Source organism: Grampus griseus (assembly GCF_964374135.1).
Source record: "Grampus griseus genome assembly, chromosome: 14".
Taxonomy (NCBI): Eukaryota; Metazoa; Chordata; class Mammalia; order Artiodactyla; family Delphinidae; genus Grampus; species Grampus griseus.
This window is the reverse complement of record NC_139008.1, coordinates 3,523,205-3,536,880: the sequence shown is the minus strand read 5'-3', so window position 1 is coordinate 3,536,880 and position 13,676 is coordinate 3,523,205. Positions and strand designations below refer to the sequence as shown.

Sequence of the window (13,676 nt, the reverse complement as noted above, 5' to 3'; positions counted from 1 at the left end):
AGCTAGTCCCTCGGAGGCCCCGCCCCTCCCCAAGGCCCCGCTCCATTTATTGGGTGGCCGCAGGAGGAGCCCGAGCTCTCCTCTTCCAGCCGCCGGCTCCGCCCAGCACGAGGCACCGCCCACATAGGTCCCGCCCCCGAGGGCCCGCCTGGTCTGTTGGGCTGCCGGCAGGAGGCGCCGCGCCATGCGCGGGTCCGGAGCAAGGGCTCCAGCTGACGGCGGGTGTGGGAGCCGCGCGGGAACGCGGCGGCGGCGGCGGCGGCGGGCTGTGTTGGAGGTGAGTGCGGGGTGCGAGAGGAGCGGAGGCGGGGGTCGCTCCGTGGCGTACGGGGCTCCGGGGCGCAGAGGCTGGCCGGGCGGGGAGGCCGCGGGCGCGCGCTGGGGCAGCTGGGCCCGCACGGGGCATTTCTCCGGCCACCCAGGCTCCGCTTGTCCGGTTGCCATGGAAACAGGCGGCTCTCCTGGTGGGGGGGACCCGGGCGCGGCCTCGGGGGGCGGGTCCCACAGGCTGGCTACATGGGCGAGGGCGGCCCAGCCTGCGGGTTCCAGGGGGTCAGCTGCGGCCAGCCCCCCTGCAACCCCTGGAGCCTGGCACCTCAACGGCGGGGTCCCCCGGGCCTCAGTCTCTCTGGCCCCCTTGGAGAGAGGTCTGCAGGTGGGCACAAGGCGCCGGCGTCTGTACCTTCTCTCCAGGGTTGGGGGGACATCCCCCGGCCCACAGCCTGCCCCGGTTTTCCTGTTCACACAGCAGCGCGTTCCCCACTCGTGTGCCAGCTGAAAGCATTGTCTCCCAGCTATTTCTGTACCACTTCCAGCCGCTCGACAAGTAGTGCATCTAAGGAAACATGCAGAGCTGGGGCTCCTGGGGAACCCTTCAGAAGAAACTGGATTGTTTCCCATTAGGGAGCCAGTCGCTGGGGCTGGGGAGGGGCTGCAGACCCAGACACTCGGGCTCCCAGCACCTGGTCAAGTGTTTGATTAATCTGAATTGCTGAAAAGAATTTTGAGTCCCCGCCCACCAGTGATTACAGGTGTCTCTGGTTAGTTACAGGTGTCTCCCGTTAGCACAGGCCACCTCTCCTTCATTCCAGAGAGAAGCCAGCCATTAATCCCGCTGGCAGAAAAATTCCGCCCCCTCTCAAGGGGCTAGCATGTCAGATTTAAATCTGGTTAAATTATTTTTGTATTTAAAAGCGTTACTCTGACTTGAGTTGTCAAGATAGGATTTATGGCCGGTGGGGATAAAGCAGAGCCTGAGAAGCTACCCTCTTCCCTTCCTGCCCTGGTGGAAATTCTAATGGATCCCACATTGCAGTGTTGGAATGGCCGTGTCCCTCCACCCATTTGGTCAGCCCCACAGTGACCTCACTCGCTGCTGTGACATGGGCTTGTTTTCATCAGAAATCGGACTCTTCCTTGAGAACAAGAGAAAAACATTCTCCAGGAGAAGCAACAGCAAGCGACTTGGGCCCCTGTTTCTCCGAGTATTTGTGTGAAAGAGGAGAGAACTGAGCAGAAAAGGAAAAGGCAGGTCATGCTTCCGAAAAAACAGATCTGGTGACCCCGGGTGTGCTCGGCTCTGTAGGAAACTCCTGCACTCCTCTTGCCCTTTGCACAAACGCATCTGGCCCATTTTGACGGAGAGGCCGTGCTCTGCGTTTTGTGATTGTGGAGGAAGGGCACACATGAGCAATGGCCACACTCTGTGGTTCCTCTCTGAAGATGGCCACAGAGGGAGTGACCGTGAGGAGAAGAGAGCCTCCTGATAAAATGGATCGAGTAGATCAGGGTCTGTGTTTACTGGGACTTCTTTGGGCTTATGAAGCAGTTACTGGAAGGGAGAGAGTCACCGTCTGTCCTACATTTTCTACCCCATTTTCGTGATGCTGCTAACTTTGCCCTAGAAAAGGAGGGAGTGGGCTCTCTTCCAAGGCCCTGGGAGGGGACCTAGCAGCTGCGTATTTGTAATTTTCTATTTCTTTTTTAATTAAAGCAGAATTGTATAAGCTTCAGAACTTACAGAGCCTGTAAGGTTCACCCCTGGGTGCAAAACAGCATTTTATTTCTCCGTTGTATCTGAGGGCCTTTTGAATCCCCGTGTTTACTTTGTGACTTTTCTGGGAGTTGGGCTTCTGCTGAGACCTGGTTTTCTACTGTTTCCGCCGTTTTCCACATTGTATTTAAATTTACCCTCGGCATTACCTCCAAAGGCAGAGGTTTCGCAGCAAGACGCTGCCTGGTGGCAGGGGCTGCCCTGGGGGCCCCTGGGGGTTTGGGTCGGGACCGCCGGGGCCGTGCCTGACGTGAGCCAGGTGTCTGTGGAGGGGTCAGGTCCGCCGAGAACGTGTGGTGGCCAGAGGCACGTGCTGGGAATTTCTGAGGCGGGTTGTGTGACGTTCAGAAGGCGCCGTGGTTTGAAGCCGCTGATGTGATGTGCGAACCAAAGCCGTGTGCCTGTCACGTGAGGGCTACTGGAAACGCTTCCGCTGTAAGTTTGGCCGGGGCCTTGGATGGGGCCACGGGGGGAGCCACAACCTGCTCTGGGCTCCGCAGCGGCTGACAGGGAGGCTGGGCACTTTCCTCGGGGGAGGGGAAGCAGCCTCGGGCTAGATACTGCTTCGTAGCTCTACTCCCCAGTCCGGAGGCCCTCGTGTGCTCCTCTGCTTGGGACACTTGGCTGTTCTCAGCAGGCTCAGGCTTCGGAAGGCTGGTCCGCAGTAAAGGCTCTGCGTGGTAAACAGAAGCGCGCTGTTGGCACAGGAGGAGTGCCGCCCCCCACCCCACCATGGGGCAGACCTTCGTGTTTGGAACCCAGTCTTTGGTGCGTGAAGTCGTCAGAGCATCTTGAAGGGTGCAGGGTTCGCCGAGGATGTCAGGTGGCTGGTTCTAGAGGAACTGAAGGGCGGGTCTGCTGCTCAGCCTTCGTTCACGACAGCCCTGGTGGGAGTGATGACGTCGCAGATGTGACCGAGGCCCAGGGGCCAGCCGGGAAGAGCCCAGTTCAGTGTCAGTGTCGAGGCTGGGCCACTTGCCCTGTTGGGTCCCTCGGGGTCGGGTCGCTCCTTTTCTTTGGGGGGCTCCCTAGGCATTTTTCCCGCCCTGGGCAGTCCCCTCCCCTTCCTGAAAGCCTCTCCCAACGCCTGTGACCACGAGTGAGTCAGAGCTGAAAAGAGGACCGTAGCGGAGTTCAGTGCTGACATTCATCCACGGCAGGTGCCCAGAGCTGCTCTCACCAGGTCCTGGGCCACTGTTTCCAGAGCCTTCTAGAAAATGGCCCTTTCTTCTTCGGTCTGTCTGCCTGGAAGTGGGGCACAGAGTCAGGAGATGGGCGGTGTTCAGCCTCCACCAACTCGTTGTGAAGCAGGACATCTTCCTTGGACTCTGCCCGCCTGCTCCCCCGGAGCTTTGGGTGTGTGTGGGGGTCTGACGAACTCTCTGTCTGGAACCCTACGCCTTTGGGGCATTAAGCACACGAGAGTCATGACTTTATGACGCACCTTGTTGCCCCAGAGCTGTTTTCTAATTTACCCGGCAAGACTGCCTCTCCGGCCTGGCCAGTGCCCGAAAGCCAGGCTGGACGCCGTGGGTGGACACACGCATTCCAGCCGTGCCTCCACTGCTTCTGGAAGGGCCCTTTTGTGTGCATTGTGGTCATGTGTCCGTTCTAGTGCGGCCGTCCCAGGGAAGTGGCTCCTCAGAGCCAGGACCAGTCATCCGGGAGCAGCATCCTGGGGGCGTGTTTTGAATGCCCGGTCGCTTACTGCCCTGCTCGTGTGGCTGCCACCTGGCCTGATTGCCTAGTTCCACTGCTGTTTGTGATGAATTTTCGGTAGCATAGGCTGTGGTGCGGGGGAGGTGGAGTTTAGGAAGACACGGCCTTGTGCGCTCAGAGTTGTTTATGACTTTGGGTGCGATGGGATAGATGGGGGCTGACTCAGATGAGGCCGGGCAACCCCGCCGGGACTCCACCCTGCGAGCACCACCCAGCCCCACCCTGGCCGGCCCTGTTTCTTGGTAGCTTGCTGTGCGGAGCGCGTGGTGCCCAGGCTTCTCGTGTCTTGGCTTTGGGTGACCTCACCGTGCTTCCCAGTAATGGCTTGCCTTGAAGGGCATTTCAGCCCCTTCCAACCTGCTTTGTCCCCTGCGGTCCCGCCGGCTTCGTCTGTATCCTCACTGTTGGACCCGGCCGAGGTGCTGTGTCCGCGGCTTCTGCTGGGGCGCCGGGCCCTAGATGGCCGGTCCAGTCTGTTGATGTTCCCCCAAGCCTCGTGGGCTCCTGTCGCTCTGCTGGTCGATGGTAACCTGCCTTTCATTTTCTCCCAGGACGCGGCCTTTTCCCTGCCGTTGGCCAGAGCCCTCAGTGCTTGTCCGTGAGGACGGGCCCACCATGTTCTATGGGACCCACTTCATCATGTCCCCACCTGCCAAGAGCAAGCTGAAGCGGCAGGGCCAGCTGCTGTCCAGCGTGCTGTCCCGGACGCTGAGCTACAAGTACCGTGACCTGGACACCACCTGCTCCAGCCTGGGCAGCAGCGACGACCCGGCCGAGCTCTCCACCCAGCTCTCGGCCCCTGGGGTCCTGAAGGTGTTCGGGGACAGCGTGTGCACGGGCACCCACTACAAGAGCGTCCTGGCCACCGGCACGTCCAGCGCCCGGGAGCTGGTGAGGGAGGCCCTGGAGCGCTACGCCCTGAGCCCCGAGCGTGCCGGCCAGTACGTGCTGTGCGACGTGGTGGGCCAGGCCGGCGACTCCGGGCGGCAGTGGCAGGCCGAGGGCTTCCGGGTGTTCGGCGACAACGAGAAGCCCCTCCTGATCCAGGAGTTATGGAAACCCCGAGAAGGCTTGTCCCGGAGGTTTGAGCTGAGAAAGAGGTCGGAGATGGAGGAGCTGGCAGCCAGGGACGTGGACACCGTGACGGCAGGTGAGGAGGGGCGCGAGGAGGCGCGGGGCGGCCGCCGCTCCGGGAAGCACCGGGCAGGCGTGTTGTTGAGGAGGCCCGTGGGCCTCTGCCGCGGTGGCGCTCAGGACGGACTCTTCTCCCTGCTCTGCGGGGCTGTCTGCAGGGCGCCTGCTGGTGGTCATTCCGCGCTCCTCACGGCGTCTTGCAGTGCCGTGGGGCGATTTCTGCTTTCGGTTGAAGATGGCCGTCCAGGGGTCTGGCATGCGTGTCATTGGCCGCAGAGAGGACCTTGTCCCGTGCAGGCGGCGCACGCGGTTCAGAAAGCCCCTCAGTGCCCGAGGCGCCGGGGCAATCTCAGGGGCAAGCGCACGCGAAGACGGTGGAGGAAGTGGGTCTCCGGAGGTGCGGTGCGTTGGGGGGCGCGCCGGGGCAGTGGAGGTCGTGCTGGGAGCAGCACTGAGTCCCTGCCCGGGGCCGGGGCGCTCCAGGCCCTGCGGGACGCTGCTCTGCTCACTCGGCGGAAAGCAGCCCCTTGTCTTAATAGGGAAGCGCCATAAAACATGGGTGTTTTTCAGACGCCCACAGACTCTTCAGCGCATCTCAGGTCACGTTTGGCTTTGGTGGCTTCACACGAGCAAGTGCACTGGTCTTACGTGTGGCTCAGAGCAGAGGGCGTTCAGTGGCCTCAGGAGACTCGTCACTCGGTTTCGTGGTGCTGCGGGGTCGAGGGGCTTGAGCTCTGACGTTTTGTGTGTGTGTCCCCAGGTGTCGCGAATGCTCATGTTCTCCGGTTCTCCTCTGGCGCGAAACCCACCTTGTGCTTTTAGGGTGTGAAGACGAGGGTGTGGCAGGCCTGACGGGGCCACTGCTTGGCGGTGGGCTCTCGGCGGCCCTTCTGGCCCCAGTCTCGTGATCTGGAGGATCCAGTGACCCGCGGGCCGGTGCAGTGGTGTGTGCAGAGCTCTCTGCTCGGCCGTGCGTCCTGACCGCCTCCTGCACGCGGTTTTCCTGTGCGCTCACAGGCAGGGGTGGACCAAGGGCGGATTTGGGGTCCCTCTGATGGGGGAGTGGAGTGTTTTATCACCAACGTTGTGCAGAGTTGCAGGCATGGGGGATAAGGAAAAACTGACCAATGAGTAGCTGATGTTACTGGGTTGTTTTTTGTTTGGGTTTTTTTTAACTATTTGAAAAAAATTAACCTTATCGAAGATAGTTGATTTACAATGTTGTGTTATTGTTTTTAACTCTCCTTGGACGAGCGCCTGAATGCCCCGCCCGCAGGCCCGGGGTGGCAGGGGTTTGGACTTCGTCCTGACGCCGCCTCGCTGTTCTCCGGAGGCCTGGTCCCTTCCCCTCCGCACTCTCGGAGGCCTGTGAGGGGCTGCGTCACGTGGGTGGAGAGGGCGGGTGTTCAGCTCATGGTCACTGTCCTGCCCAGTCTTTTCTCTGCTGAATGGAGAGCAAAGAGCACGTGGCCGGGCCAGCCCTGCCTGTCCTGCGGGTCGCTGTGCCTCGGTCCCGGGTGGGCCCTGGAAGGCCTGCTCTGTGTCACGTGGGTGATCGCTCTGGCCGGGGGGTGGGGGGAGCAGGGTGACCACGAGGCTAGATGCTATCTGCGGGGAGCAGGGCTTTGTTCTCCTGTTCACAGACCCCTTTTAGACCTGTTCCTTTTACGTTCGTCCAGGCAGGAGAAGGCCCACGACATATTCAACTTGGTGGTGGCTTTGCGAAACCTTTCAGAGAAAGAGTCTATTGAAGCGGGCGGGTCTCACTGACACACTTCTCTGGGCTGGAAGTGGGTTGTGTTACCTGCCTGGGGCAGGCTTCCCGGGCCCCAGGGAGTTGGCCTTCCTGGCCGGCCTCTGACTTGGGTGTGGCCTGGGTGCTCTGTGCCTCCTGGCCGTGCTGTCCCCTTCGCCAGCTACCGAGACGCAGAGCCGGCACTGGGGACCCTGCAGCCGGGCCCGCCCCCTCCAGCCCTGCTCCACAGGTTGTTGGCAGAGCATCACCAGAGCCCGGGACCTTTGCATTAGGGTCTGTCTGAGGATCCTGATGATACAAGGATGCACACGCATGCTCTCCCACTCACGCACGTGAACACACACTCACGCTCTGCATTGTTCCCCTGTGTAAAGAATCCGATGCGGCCCCTCCCGATCTGCAGATGCCCCTCACCTCCCAGCGCACCCCCAAGGTCCCAGACTCCCTGCCTCCTCATGCCGGTGGGAACCAGAGAGACTTGAAGGAGGAGTGAAGGGTGTTGGTGTCGGGTGGGTGCCAGCCGCCTTACGTTGATGATGAGAAGGAATCTCCAGCCCCTCTGGCCGCTTCCCCCCCACCCCCGCGGCTCCCGCCCACGTTCCTGACACCTGTGGTCTTGTCTCCAGGGAAGGGGGCTCCCTACCTCCTGGGCGGCCTGCCTGCGATGAGCCCCAGGTGCTGCTGGCGCCCCGAGCGGCCTGAGCGTCGCTGTGAGGTGGCATCGGCTGCGGTGAGCTCGGCGGTGTCCACGGGGTGGGGGCTTTACTGTTGAGGAAGATGGGGACCCAGCGTGGAGCAGGCTCCAGGCACCCTGATTCCCTTCTTCCTTCCCCGAGAACGGGTGACGTTGTCCCCGTTCCCCTGGCAAAGTGTGCAAAAGGAAGGGACCGCCTGTGCGGGCACGCGTGCGTGTGCGTGCACGTGAACGAATGCCGGCCGCCCCAGGCTTCAGGTTACTGAACGGTCACAGTGATCTTCATCGTTCCCGGATCGTTCCCACGGCAGAAGACCCACCCCGTGTCGGTGAGCTGGGGCTCGCTGATTTCACGTTAAAAGCCCACTGCGAGCGTCCGCTAGGCCCTCGGGGCTGGGAGCCCACCGCAGGCGCCCTTGGGTGAACTGGGATAGGCCCCAGCAGGGCAGGTGGCAGAAGCGGCTGCACCAGGCACTTCCCGAGGGCACTGAAGGAAGAATCCACCCGGTTCCCCTGGACCGTTTGGACCGTGGTTTTGCGCCCGTGGTAATGCGCTCAGGCACTTTCGGCGTTTGTTTTCCATAAATATCGCCTTTCCCAGCTGCCAGCTTCTCCGTGGTCTCCAGAGGATCAGAATATCCCGAGTGAGCCCCGGGCCGGGCCGGCGGCGGGCGGGGGCGGGGCTGCGGAGCCCGCCAGCGTGTTCCCAGAGGGCTGGCTTGTGGGGCCCGTGCCCCGCAGGGCGGGCTCTGGTGCCCGAGATAAAGACAGTAATCACTTCTCCCTCTGGGAGGGAGGGCGGGCCATGTGGTTTTTGTCAGCGGCTGGGGAAGGGCGAGAGGGCCGGGTTTATTTGTGTTCCCAGGATGGACAGAGCTTGTAAACTGGATTCTCAGCCTCAGTCCCGTCACACTTTGGGCCAGCAGTTCCTCGCTGTAGGGGACCGCCCTGTGCCTTGCAGGACGTTAGCCACGTCCCAGGCCTGGCCGCCTCTGGGCCTTGCTGAGTGTCCTGGGGGCAAGCTCGCCCTCGGCTGGGAACCACCGATTTGGACCCGGTGGCCTGGACCCTTTGGAGGAACTCAGTCTGTTGGCCACGCCCTGCGCCTCCCATAGGGGCCGGTGGCCTTGTGCCCCAGGACCTGGACCGTCAGCCCAGGCTGGCTGTCATGGGGGCGCCGTCTGAGGGACTTGGGTGCCTTGAGGAGGGGAAGTGCGAGCTTCTTTCTGTGCCAGTGGACGCCTTCCTGGGTGGCCTACGCCGGCCCGCAGAGGCTGACCTTCTCCCGATGCTGGAAGGCAGGGCCTCCTTGGCTCTCGGTGCCCTCTTCCGAGGAGACAAGGCTAGAGGGTTTCTAAAAGCCACCAAGGCTTGAGGTTCTCTCTGCAGGGACATCTCTGCATCAGCACTGGGCTCGTCACAAATTGCCCTTCAATGTCTGTGTGGTCTGGCATACAGTAGGTGCTCATTAAACGCCTGTTTAAGGGTGGATGCAAATTAGAAGAGCAAGCTCCTCTGTGAGTCTCGGCTTCCGGGTGCAGCCAAGACTCCAGGGTTGGAACTGGTTTTCTTTGCGGGGGGGGGGGGTTGGGGGTGGGGTGGGGGAGGGCAGGTGGGAGTGGCGTGCAGACGGCATGGCTGCCCACTAGTGCAGGTGGGGGCTTGAGTGAGGAGTGCGCTGCTCTGGCGCCGACAGTGTGACCTGCCAGCCTCCCTTCTCTTCCAAGGCCGGCTGGAGTGGTGGCAGGCGTGTCGTCTGAGTGCCTGACTTTGGGTGTGTTTGCCTTCATCCACAGACGGGCAGATGGGCCTGAGCCCCGACTAAACGGGGATGTTCAGGGGCCTCACGAAGCCTCTGCTGTCTCCATCTGCTGGTTGTGCGCCGCGGATTCTGTCCCCTTGAGTCCCCCGACCTCTCTGTGCTGTTTTCTTTGGATGTTTTTCTCCTCCCGCCTCGAATCTGATTTTTAATAACACTTATCTCAGGATGAACAAGGCGGCCTGGATTCTCTTCTCCTTTTATTGAAGAGCAGCTGCCTGTTGAGTGAGGCTTCCTCTGGGCATATTCTCAGCGATGCAGTCATTGAGGGAAATGTTTATTTTATGTAGTTTGGGGGAAACAAAACAATGCCCAACTTTTTCCATCAGTCTAAAACTAGAAAACTATTTGCACTTAAAAGACATCTTTGAGGACTTTCAATTTAAAGAGAACATAAAGTTGAACGGTTAGCTGCTAATAGCCAGTTTCATAAAAAAAAAAAATTCATAGTTTTCAGTTTCATGTAGAAGCGCGACGTCGGAAGGAGGCCTAGCAGCCCTGCTCTCCCGAGCCTGGTGTTGCCCACCTGGGGCCTGGCTGGCAGCACCCCATCCTCCCTCGGGAGACTTCTGGCCAAGGAACCTCCAGAGGCTCAGTGCTAAACACGGGGAGATCAGAACTGGCGTAAAATGTTTGAAAGACACAAAACATAGTAGGAATTGGCCAAAGTATGGCCAGGGTGGACACTGCAGGGAAGGAAAAGTCAGGTTGGATCCTTATTCCAAATGCATTGAAAACCTGCAAGTCAGAGGTGAAGTTACAGCCAGAAGAAGGATTTCATAAATAAGGCTTCAGAGATGCAAAACACAGGGGAAAGGTAGATGCATTTGACTGTATCAAAGTTGAAGCTTTGTTTTTAACTAAGAACATTCTACAGCTAAGATTTAGCTCTACCCATGGTGCTGCATGTGAATCCAGCTCCTTGCTTTTTCTTGAGACATAGTTTCCCGTCACTTGCATATATCCCATTATCCATTCTCCTAATCATGGGCTCTCAGGTTGCATCCAGCTCCTTCGTACTACAGACAATGGCATGATGACCCTCTCGAGGGCCTGTGCAGAGTTCTCTGGGGGGTCATCTCCAGGGAATGGAGTTTCTGGATTATAGATATGTCTGTTTCATTTCTTAGTAAGCACTGCGGGACGGCAGCTTCTCCAGAAAGGCTGCCACGACACTGGCGTGCTTTCTTGTGTGGCCCTTCCACATCCTTAAGCATTGGGTATGAGCCCCCAACCCTCGAAAATCTCCCCTGAGAATATGTTAAAATCAAAAGGAGCTGCAGGAGAGTGAGGTGCTGGAGCCACGCAGCCGGAGAAACTCCCTGCAGCCGACGGACGCGAGCAGCGAGAACCGAGTCGTGAAGTGATTTCCCCAGAGTCACGGTGTGTGGCTTTGAAACTGTCCCTCTGCCTAAACTAAAACTCAAGAGATGGGTCTTTTGGGTATTGATTAGCCAGTGATTTGAAGGTGAAAGAATTTTCTTCGTTGTGCTTATTCATTCATTTATTTGTCAGCAGACATTTGTTGAGTGCTGCTACGGTAGGTCCTTGACCGGGTACTGATCACGTATGTAGCAGCTGACAGAACAAATAGATCCTGTTCTCATGGCGCTAAGGGTCTACAGTGGCAAATAAAGACAAAGAAACAAGCACTCGAAAAACGGAGACTTACAAATTGTGATATGTTCTATGAAAGAAAAGTACAGGTGCTAATTTAGCAGGGAGGTTAGGGAAATTCTCTGTGAGGAGACGAAATTTAAGCCAATCTCAAAGTTGACAGAACTAAGCAGGTGAAGAGCAGTAGACAGTAAGTGGTGCAGGAAGAGCTTTCTGGGCAGAGGGAACAGCATTGTGCAAAGACCCAGAGATGAGAGAGAATGAAATAAATGCAAGGCACCGAAAGGCAATGTGGCTGGAGGGTGGGGGAGATTGTGGGAGCTGAAGCTGGAGAGACGGTCGGGGGTTGTTAGGTATTTTGGGCTTTAGACTAATGAGAGGCCACTGAAGGGGTTAAAAGACCACTGTGGCTACTGGGTAAAAGGTACTTTGAAAAGTCAGTAATAGATGAATTTATTGTAGGAGTCTAGGTGAAAATTGATGGTAGCTTGGACGAGTTGGGGGAAGCAGGTAGAGAGAAGTTGATGAATCCCAAACGTATTCTGGAGGTAGAATCATCGATATTTGTAAATGAACTAGATGTTGAAGATGAGAAAGAGTGGGGGGGGTGTCCAGAATGACTCCCAGGTTTCTGACATGAGCAGTTGGGTAGATGGAGACGCCATTTACCAAAGTGGTGACCACCGAGAGAGAAAGAAGTTATGGAGGGAAGAGTAAGGGTTCTCTTTAGACTGTTGAGTTTGAGACATCCAAACGGAGGTGGCACGTGGGATGTCAGATGATATGGATCTGGAGCTCGGAAGAGTAAACTTCCATTAAGCTGTTAATAGGTGATATTTAAGCTGTGAAAACTGATAGATGACCCGGTAGTAAATGTATATACAATGAGAAGAGTTGAGGGCTTAATATGGAAACTGGAAGAACTCCAACTGTAGAGGCAAAGTAATGGAGGAACAAATGAGACCAAGGGGAGGCCAGAGATGTACAAGACAACAAAAGAGTGTGGTGCCGTGGAGGCCAACGTGAGGCTACTGTAGGTCAAAAAGGTGCAGATCATTGGATTGAGCAACATGGAGGTCACCAAATACCTTACTGATAGCTGCGCTGCTGGAATGTTAAGCATGCAAAACTATGTTGAAATAGGTTGAGAAATTGGTACTGGCAATATGTGGGATTAATTATTCTAGAAGATCTTTCTATATAAAGTACCTGGAAGTGCTGGCTGAACTATAACAATTCTCCTTTTAGATGCACAGCTGAATATCCCCCCAAAGTAAAGTAATCTCTAAGGGTGAAAAAACAAAACAAAACAAAATGAGGACCTTGAAACATTAGAATCTTAGCTGATTATGAAGCTACCATTGCCCCACAGGCTCTTGCCAGTCTTTATAACCAAGAAATTTAAGTTTAATAGCTGTCCGAGAAAGAGACTCAGAGCCTTGAGACCTCAGGAAGTAGAAAGTTGGGACTGAGACCCTCACATATATTGGGAAACTGTAAAGGTGACACACTGAATGAAAAGACAGAATAGGAAGAATCTGCTACCTGGTGAAAGGAGATGACAGAGAGTTATTATCTCTCTTGACCTGGGCTCTGGGTGGGAAAAACTACTCATTCCTAGAATTGAAAATCACCTTTCCTCTCAGGTGTTTGGGGTTCAAAATTGCATTACTTAAGTGATCTGGATAATCACTGGATAAGAAATTAAATTACTGTGTACGTTATTTGATAGTGTACAAGGACATCGGACAGAAACAAGGTAAACCCTCTTTGGAAGGACATCTACACAGGCATCCCAAGCCTGGCCAGAGACGAGCTAACAGTCCAAAATGACGAGACACTTGAAGTGATGCTTCCTGAAAAGAGTCAGTAGAAAACAAACTGTAGAATCAGGTTCTCAAGAACTTAGGAATTGGAACCATTAGATATAAAAGATTGAGTAAGTATTTTAAAAATGTTTAATGAAATAAAAGGTAGAAAGAAAACAGGAAAGAACAGAATGTCATCCCAAAAGGCAAGGAAGATTTGGAAAAGAACAAGATAATGCTTTTAGTAATAAAAATGCAAGTTTGTAAATGGTTACTTCAACGATGGCTTAAACAGCAGACTAAATATAACTGAAGAGAATTAGAGGACAAGGTAGACCTGGCATCACGCAGACAGAAACGTGGGTTGAGAGACACGGGGAACGGGATGAGAAGGTCTGTCACATGTCCACGTGAAGAGGATCAAGAGAATGGGGTGAGGACATGCTCCACGGACATACCTGAGAGTCATCCGGGAGCATGGGATGAAAAGCAGCAGTCTTCCGATTCAGGAATCACAGTGCTTCCTCTGTAAGATAAAGGAAAAGTTTACCCCTTGCTGCCTAGTGGTGATACTGCAGGACACTTCAGAGATTTTTACAGTCGCCGAGAAGAAAAGACAGGCGAGCAGCAGGCTCCCCACCCGGAACCGCAGAAACCAGAGGTCAGCCGATGGGGCCTTCAAAGCTGGAGAGAACAGGACTGAGAACCCAGAGTTGCGGTCCTGGCTGCCCCACCACCCAGGCGCCAGGCCACGGAGGATGCCACGGAGCTGCTTCCCACCAACGGACCCTGCCATAGAGGGATTCCAAAGGATGGGCCAGAGGGCAAAGGCCACCTGAAGATGCCACTGGAGAGGAAGGAGACCCGGGGTGTAGAGAATGGCGAGCAAGGAGTTGGACGGTAGGTCTGAGCAAACGTCTAAAACAGTTATAATAGGGCCGAACCCCGGGGCGCAGCCGTGCCGGCCCCCACCGGCCAGAAGCCGCGGCGGAGACCTGGAAACTACAGCCCCCGTGAGGCTCTGCGCGCGCGCATGCGCCGTGGCGCGCGTGGCGCGCGGTGTGCGTGGCGCGCGG

At 56.7% G+C, this 13,676-nt stretch overlaps 1 protein-coding gene across 1 annotated transcript in view; it reads left to right on the top strand.

Moving 5' to 3' along the window:
• The first annotated feature begins 204 nt into the window (after positions 1–204).
• RADIL (Rap associating with DIL domain) overlaps positions 205–13,676 on the top strand; it is a 60,931-nt gene continuing 47,459 nt past the window's right edge. Inside the window, exons 1-2 of the mRNA XM_082670584.1 lie at positions 205–277; positions 4,324–4,922. Of these exons, the coding sequence (XP_082526710.1) occupies positions 4,388–4,922 (535 nt within the window). The 5' untranslated portion in view covers positions 205–277; positions 4,324–4,387. The remainder of the gene's footprint in view (positions 278–4,323; positions 4,923–13,676) is intronic.